The sequence below is a fragment of the Episyrphus balteatus genome, chromosome 1, assembly GCF_945859705.1.
Source record: "Episyrphus balteatus chromosome 1, idEpiBalt1.1, whole genome shotgun sequence".
Taxonomy (NCBI): Eukaryota; Metazoa; Arthropoda; class Insecta; order Diptera; family Syrphidae; genus Episyrphus; species Episyrphus balteatus.
Genome location: NC_079134.1, coordinates 35,444,970 through 35,453,796, shown reverse-complemented (window position 1 = coordinate 35,453,796; position 8,827 = coordinate 35,444,970). Strand labels below are relative to the sequence as shown.

The window sequence follows — 8,827 nt, the reverse complement described above, 5'->3', positions numbered from 1 at the left end:
GTCACTAGAAACATTTTTTTAAATATTCAGATCAAGTTTGTTGATGGTGTTCGTAGGTATACAACAATTTTTATCCTTATGCAATATTTATACTAGCACTATAAAAGAGGTGTATTGATTCCTATATATAGTTTCTGCAATCAGATTTGACTAAAAGTCAACAACTGCAGTGCAATTTAAATGAAAATTGCGATAAATCATAGCATAACCAAACCGAAAGATTTTGCAATCTTCTATAAATATGCTTGAACAAGGAAGGAATTCAAAATTCCAGATCGTTGTGATGCGAAATAGAATTAATCGATTTTCTTTATGCATTCAAACTCTACAGGTGACGAACTGAATGAAGCTGATGGCTCTGACAATGACAACAATGCCTTGGGAATATAGTCTTTGCGTCTCCTTGTATTCTGTATATACCTACCTACATATTTATATAGTATTTTGTTCGATTTTGAAATGCAAGGATATAGTTGGAGTTGAAGTGGTACGTGCAATGAATCGAGCTATGCAGATTTTGAACTCAATTACGTTTTTAAAATGTGACTGCTTTAAATATGCCTCCGGGTGATCATTGGAAATCGTCATTTCTCAATAATAAACTAAATGGGCGGAAAATACTTGACTGATTTAAATTTAGGAAGTCTTTCATTTCATTATAAAATGTGGTAAGAGATTGAACCTCAAGCCTTTGAAGTTTGTTTCCTGGTAATAGCGGAAGCAATTGAGTTTTTTAATTAATAACAATTACTTTTTCTTGGGAAAAAATCGAACTTTTTGTAGTCTTAAATTATGATACAAAGCAAAAAATCAGGAACGTTCGCAGAACTAACTTGAGAGACGAATATTTAAAGATTCCGGCTTCCGATTATCACGAAACTTCACAAATTGAATATACTAGAATAAGGTCGGTGAATATGGCCCACCAATCATATTTTTGCTAATAAAACCGAAACAAAACAATAGTTCATTCTTATGAATAACACTGGTCTGCAAGGAAATCCTCCTTTTAATAAAACTATACTTTTTATAAAGGATTTTTGTACGCTGATTACCAATCTGAAGTCAAAATTGGCCTAGCCCGTCACGTTTTTTTAGATATTTCCGTTAGAAAATCTCAAAAACCCATTTTTTTTTTTGCTGTTTTCGAAAATTGTTAGGGTTTATGAAAAAACTTATTTTTTTCTTTCAAATTCAGTTTCAATCTTCTCAATATCTTTTTTCTTCTCCGAGATATCTTAATTTAAGTAAGTTTAGTAGGTTTGGCATATCTTACCGTAAAGAAACTGATCTCTAAAAATTAATATATCTTTCTCCCTAGAACAAAAGTATACTTTTCTAATGGACTTTAGTGTGCTGATTTTGAATACGAACTCAAAAAATTTTGTTCAGCTCTGGTTTTTGAGATATTGTAGTTTTTTTGAGATTTTCTAAAAAAAACTTGATTTTGTGATACTTTAATGCGAATATCTTAAAATCCTGACGGGATAGAATTTTTTTGACTTCCGATTCTAACTCAGCACATCAAAAACTATAAGAAAAGTGTACTATTGTTTCTAGGAGAAACAAATCTAAAGCTTTACAAGGCAGTTTATCGAATGGTTTATTACAAATAAGATATTTCTAAATAGAAAAATAGTGTAGGTATAAAATTACAAAACACGTAAAAATTTTGTTTAATGTATTTTATTTTGGTTTTCTTTACATATTTGACTTTTTAAATATAATGGGCATTGATATTTTACATTTTCCTTTAAGTGCTTTTGTTCATGTAGGATTTACTAAAAAGTGAAGGATTTCGAAATGTCTGCTTTTTTTTGTCAAATAGTATTTTTAAAAAATGAGTAAACATGAATGTAAAAGAACATTTTTGGTGTCAATCGATAGGTCATATTATAAAGAATAAGTCCTCCAAATTTGAGCTCAATGCGACAAATAGTTTTAATTTTATACAAGTTCAAATGAATCTAAAAGGGTAATTTTTTTAGAAACTACTCACATTTTTCAAAAAATCATTTTTACAAAAATGGTACCTGATAGAATTTTTCTGAAACCAGATTTAGATTTAGGAAAGTCTAATCTTTCATAATATCAAAAAATTATTTGAAGGAGAAAAAAAAAGTTAAATTTTGCAGACCAGTGTTATCTTAGAATCGTAAAATTTGGTAGTATTTTAGAGCCGGTACCGGTAGTTTATATAAAGGAAAACATTTAACATTTTAGAATCTGAGACAGGGCGTTGTATCCGTCCATTTTCGCTGAATTATCATCAAATAAAGAGATTTTAAATTCTTCAGCAATACCTTGCAAAAAGTAGTGAAATCACAACAAAAACATTACTGTTAAAAAAGAGCCAAATTCTCCTATGTTGAAATTATGCTGGCACAAAAAGAACTGAGATATAATAGTGTACCAAGTTCTAAAGTTTGGTTTAAAATTTGAGCACTTTGGGTCACAGGAACATTCTCTTAGAGTTCTAGCTTCAAGTTGCTTAAATTTTTGAAACATTTTAATTACAAATTTGGCAAGAGTAGGTAGGTATATTAGGTATATGAGAAGAAAAACAAACAACGTAAAATTCATCCTTAAAAAAAACAGCATCTCAAAATAATTTGAGCTTTTATTAAGATGCACTTTTCAATTATTTTTAAATCGTTATAGATATAAAAAAAAATTGTTTGAATAATTTTTTTTAAAGCAATCTTGGTATAATGCCATTTTATGAACATCTAAAACCAAATTTTCAAAAAAATACAAAACCTCATTTTCTAAAATTTGACTTTTCAAAAAAATAAAAATAATTTTACTTATTTTTATAAATTCATTTTTTTTAATACAAAAACAATTTTATTTTTCAGAATTTCATTTTTCAAACTATTTTCAAAACTTAAACATTTTTGTTCATGCTTTTTAATAGTCGTGATGTGTTGTGTTTATCGTTTATCCAATAATTACATATTGTTATTTTTTTTTATTTATATTATTGGCATTAAAAAGAGTTTTTACTGTGAATTCTGATCAGCTGTTATTTCTTATTTACCTTTTAAAAATGATATTCACATTATTTTTGAATTGAAACTCGTTTTTAGGATCAAAATAAACAATACTTGCCATTATGACCAAAATAAAAAAATGTTGTAGAATCAACAACACCATAATAAAAAAAAAAAAACTATTTGCACCGTTACTTATGCTACCTAGCAACGAACCGTTTTCTTAATTTCTCACAATACCGAAAACATCTATACCGATTTTAACAACAATTTTTGTATTACGAATGTGTTTTAGTTAACTGTTGGGATGAACTTGTGTTCTCTTTTTCCTTAACGTAAAAAAATTTAAGTACAAAAGTTTGTTCTCAAAGAAGTAGCAAACGTTCTTTATATTTCAAAAATCCCCACCGTTTTAAACCTGTAAGCCTCCAAAATATGGCACAAAGTAACCTTTTATTTGGGGTTGGACACTGACGAAATCTGTAAGATAATAAGTCAAAACGAAATTTGGAACTTATTTTCTCCTAAGATTTAAATAATGCACATAACAGTTTAGCTTTTCAAAAACAACGATTTAATTTTATTTTAAATAGGTAAAAGAGGGGTAAACAAATTTTTCGGAATAATACATTTTAATCTCAGCTCTCATATGACATGTCATTTTAAACATCGATACAAACAGTATAGAGAAAATAATCATAACGCATGATTGAAAAAGCATTTAAACATTTTAATAAATTCTTTGGGGGTTCTTGTATGACCCTATTTTTGGAGATAAAGACCATTTCCAAAAAGAACTTTTAATACTTTTTCACATGTCTTTTAAAACTAATGATCAAATTAACTAAAAGTTATTCTCAAAAAAAGTAAGAGCCTTTAAAGAAGTTATAAAACTTAAAATTACTTCTTTATTCTTTAAAAAGCTTTAACAAGGCGTAAGAGCAAGATCTCGCAACTCAGTAGGCAATTTTTAAATAACTTTGTTGTTCTCAAAAAATATATTTGCTTAAAACTATTATACTTCTATGCTTGTTAACGATTTCTAGAAATTTTCTGTTACCTTCGTTCTAAGCAACATTTTCTTACGATAGGAAAATTGAGTTGGTGCACAATTTTTGGTCAAGACTGTATATAGTGACAACAACTTAAAACAAAGCTGTTTTAGTTTATTGATATCAAAAATGTTATAAGAATGAATGATATTATCTCACTTGCTCTTATACTTTGTTTTTCTTCTCAACCTGCTCCTAGATCGTCAGAAAGAACTGTTAAATTAAATATTCCCCAACAGTACAACTTCTGACGTATCACAATTTTATAGTCGTTTTAATATTTTCGTTTCTTTTTTTTTTTAAATATTTTGTGACTGTCTTTTATTAAAAAAAAATTCTAAGAATGAATCTAGAAGGCAATGGCTTACATGTAGTAAAACTCTTAGGCGAGGGTACATTTGGTAGAGTCTTCCTAGCCGAAACAGCAAACGATCGCCATCGGGTGTGTGTGAAACAAATTGTAATGCGAGACCCTTCCACTGAATTGAAAATGATCCGCGAAGAAGTTTACATAATTTCCCAGCTCAAACATCCTCGAATAATAAAATTCCTCCAGTCTTTTGTCCAAGGAGAAGTTGTCAACATTATAATGGAATATGCTCCAGGTGGAACCATGCGAACAATAATTGACAATCACATCAAAAAACCCCTCACTCATAACGAACTGCAGGCTTATTTCTGTGATATGTTAAGTGGTCTGGAATATTTACATATTCGTCATGTTATCCATAGAGACTTAAAGCCTGAGAATCTTTTACTGGACAAGAATAATCGAATTAAAATTGCCGACTTTGGCATTGCTCTCATTCACTCTAGTCATGCAAAGAAAATGGACGCTTTGGGAACACCATATTACTTGGCCCCAGAAATTTTAAGAGGCTATCAGTGTGACTTTAAGGCAGATGTTTGGTCTTTGGGGTGTATTCTCTATGAAATGTGTTCAGGCTTAGGACCGTTTAGCTTTGCAGATACCATGAGAGAGCTAAGAGCAATGGTGTTGCACAGCAATTCAACGTTTTACCATTGTAAAAAGTTGGAAGTGTACTACGGAAAGATGTGGTCTACGCTTTGTGAAAGAATGCTAACCTACGATCGAATGCAAAGGATTTCACTTCCTGACATTGTTAAATTTCATCCATCGATTACTTTGTATTTTTATAATTTATATTTTGACTATTCATACTAACTATAACTAAATGACCATTCATTTTTTTTTATGTTTAAATGTTAACCTTGTAAAAATTTTAGTGTAAATTTATTTATTGTTTGTTAATAATACAAAAAATATATATAAAAAAACAGTAAGCAGTTACGTTTTATTTCTTATTTACCTACCGTTAAATTTAACGATGGCAGTTATAACGACGAGATTTTAACAACATTTTTATAGGATATAATATTAAAGTGTTATACAAAAACTATATGTGTCGTCCTATTTCAAGGATACAAACCATTTAATTTGACGGAAAAAAAAAACTTAACGAATGCATCTGAAGTAAAAAATTCAATAGATGGCCAGATAAAAACATTAAATGCAAAAATACACTCAAATGTTGTTTTTAATTCCCTTTTTAGGAGATGTTATTTTTATTTCAGTTAAATCCTGTTAACTCGAAAATCTGTTACGATAAGATTAGATGGGATTGAATTGTCTATGTGGTACAAAATGTACCACTTAAGCTTCTATAAGGGTAGCTTTTCAATTTCACAGTACAGTAATAATGTTATCTGTCTGCTAAAACTGGGGTAGTGTGGTGGGTTGAGTGGTTAAGTAGTGTGGATTCTATGATGGAAAATGTTATGCAAGACTGAAGTACATTGAATCAAAAAGTGAAAAAGTACAAGAAGGGACATTTTCAAATTTGATTTTTCAGACTGGAAATTTTTTTTTGAAAAATATGCAGAAAGATTAGTTTTTGGTTTAAAAAAACATTTATCGCGATGATTAATACATCACTTAAGAGTTGGGTGGACGAAGTAGCGGGGAAATGTGTCTTCTATGATCGAAAAATGCCCAATAAGCTGAAAGGAAGCCTCTACCTCGTGGTTGTGCGTCCAGCACTCACCGTTCACAATATTGGACAATGTACAGAAAGTATGAGAGTAATTAAACAGCAGCTGAAATGAAAATGCTTCGTATGATACAATACTTGATCGAATAAGAAGTACGAAGATCCGATGAAGACTATTTATTAAAAATACCACGAAAGAAAATAGGAGCCATAATGAAACACAAATTTGAACAAAACCGGTATCTCGACAATTCTTGTTCGATGTTTAGAGAAATAAACGTAGTATGTAGATTAAACCTGTTACAACTGGACCTCGGAAAAATGTTTCAATTTACACCGGCATGAAATTTTACACAACGATATGGGGTAGAGTTGCTTATTTGCGGCCGTCTCCAGTTACCGGCCACCTTTCGGAAAATCGTTATAACTAGTGATTTCAAAGGAGATTATTCCAAATTTTTACTCGTATAAGAGAACAGCATAAGACCAAAATTTTGGAATAAACCCTACGAAATCCCTAGTTATAACGATTTTCCGAAAGGTGGCCGGAAACTGGAGACGGCCGAAAATAGGCAACTCTACCCTACATAACTAACGAAAAACAAAAATTCACATTTTTTTAAAGTGTTCGTATGAGTTCTCGTTCCATCCAGCAATTTAAAATACTTTAAAATAATGAGTCATTTAACCAGATTACATGAATATAAGAATTCTAGCTTGATCAGCCGTCTTCTCTTCCCCAACTCTTGGACATGCAGTTTTAAAAAAATCCAATAAATAAATAAATAAAGAGAGCCCGTATACGCCACAACAGTGTATGCGTTCCAAAAATGTGAATTACAACTACTTTGGTCTAGGTTCCAAAACTCAAATCGATTATAAACAACACTTGCAATTTATTAAATGAACAAAATTTTCCTCCCCTTTGATAATAAATATACCGAAAAATAAAATCGTTTCAAATCAGAATCAAAGCTTCTTCAGCTTCTCAAATTCTGTTTTTTGTTTGTTTTAATATGTATTACTTCTTCTTCTTCTTCCTTTTTCTCGGAGCTGTTATGATCTCGATGTCTAGGGATCATAACTATCCCACGTACATATCTGCTTCACACTAGTGATCCGCCTGTGGGGTTCGCCGGGTTGACCTCAGAAATCGGCGGCAAGCCTCCCGGTTTTGTATTGTTCCATTTCTAAGGCCAACTGAATGCTGGTGTTTTTGCATTTGCTTGTACTAGGAGTTTTTAGGCCTACCTTTCTTTTTATAGTTTTGGTGTCTTTTAGTAATCAAAAAGTTTTTTTTCAGGGATTTTTTGGCTATCGAATACACAATCCTGTAAGGCGACTGTGTCACTTCTATAATAATTATTCAATCCTGTTACACTGTGCAACAAAAATAAAAAAAAAATAACTTTTCCCGTGACATACAGCCCTATTCTGCTATTCACGTGAATACATACAAAAAGTTAAACGCTATTTTCCATTTCCTTAAAAGGGCACTTAGCTAAGGACTTATTTATTTGAATGTGTGACACAATAAAAGAATGCTATAATACTTAAATAGCATTTGACTTGTACCAAAGAAAAAATTTGTTCATCATAGGTACATAGAATTTTCTCGGGCACTGTATATACGGTTTACAATTTTCAACATTTCAATATTCAATATTTTAAAAATACGGTTTTTGAAAATTGAATCATTAAATATGGTAAATAGGAGTTAATTGACATTGTAAAAAAAATGTTTTTCTTAATGGTGAGTCGTTGAGTTGATTTTTTTTTTATTAAATAAGGGGTTTGATACGGATTTTTTAAGACCTCTGTAACACCTATTATTTAGGGTTTTTTTATTTTTAAGAGCCTTTGAAAGCTTGAAATCTCAATCTTACAACCTTACAAGACTGTGCCAAAAATTGCATTTCTAATATTATTTTTTATCGAGAAACGGGAGAAACAATTTTTTTCTGTAACAAATTTTTCGACCATTCACATCTTTTTTATTTTGATTATCAATACGTATTATCTTTTAGCACTTACAAATTTAACCTGTTGTCAACTTTCGCAAGTCGACAATAAAACCTTTAGGTCCATAGAAAATGGACCTTAATTTAATATATCATACATAACAGGTACAAGATAAGGGAAATTTAAAAGGGGGATTTCTGGGTAAATTCTAAGAAAAAAATTGTTTTTTCTTGTCCATGATATTTTTTTAATACAAGCCTTGAATATATAAACAAACTATAGTACTATCATGGGCTTCGAACGACTGAAGCGCCGTCCGCGTCCGCTTCGAAAGAGCGGACCTATTCATGGAATGATTTAGGCAGGAGCGGGGGACTAAGAATACTCAGATAATGAATGAGTCGCCAAAATATTGGAATATTATTTAAAATATTGGAATATCAAATTTCAATTTGGGCCAAAAGCCACACAATAAAATTCAAAAAGTGCAAAATTTCCACAAAAACACACAATCCCATAAGCCTGGCTAATGGCTATAATGCGCATATGCGCCGTGCCCCTGAACCACTCGGCATGTGTAAATTTCACGGAATTGAATGAATACAACATGGATGTGTGGAGAGGAGTAGCAGACTGAACCTAATCACTGAAAATATAGGATTCCTTATCATCGTAATAATAAAAAAAAGTAAAACATTAGTTTTGTTATATTTTTTTTTTTTAGTTTTTATTTATTAATACTATTTAACAAAAAATTAAATATAAGATGTTGCCGTTGGCTACCGCAAAATTATTATTTTCGTTCGCA

General features: G+C 30.6%; 1 protein-coding gene across 1 annotated transcript; it reads left to right on the top strand.

Moving 5' to 3' along the window:
• The first annotated feature begins 4,388 nt into the window (after positions 1–4,388).
• On the top strand, positions 4,389–5,249 carry LOC129913780 (serine/threonine-protein kinase Nek5). The gene has a single exon (XM_055992671.1). It carries the CDS (start codon positions 4,389–4,391, stop codon positions 5,229–5,231), a length of 843 nt encoding a protein of 280 aa, XP_055848646.1. The 3' UTR covers positions 5,232–5,249.
• The last annotated feature ends 3,578 nt before the right edge of the window (positions 5,250–8,827 follow it).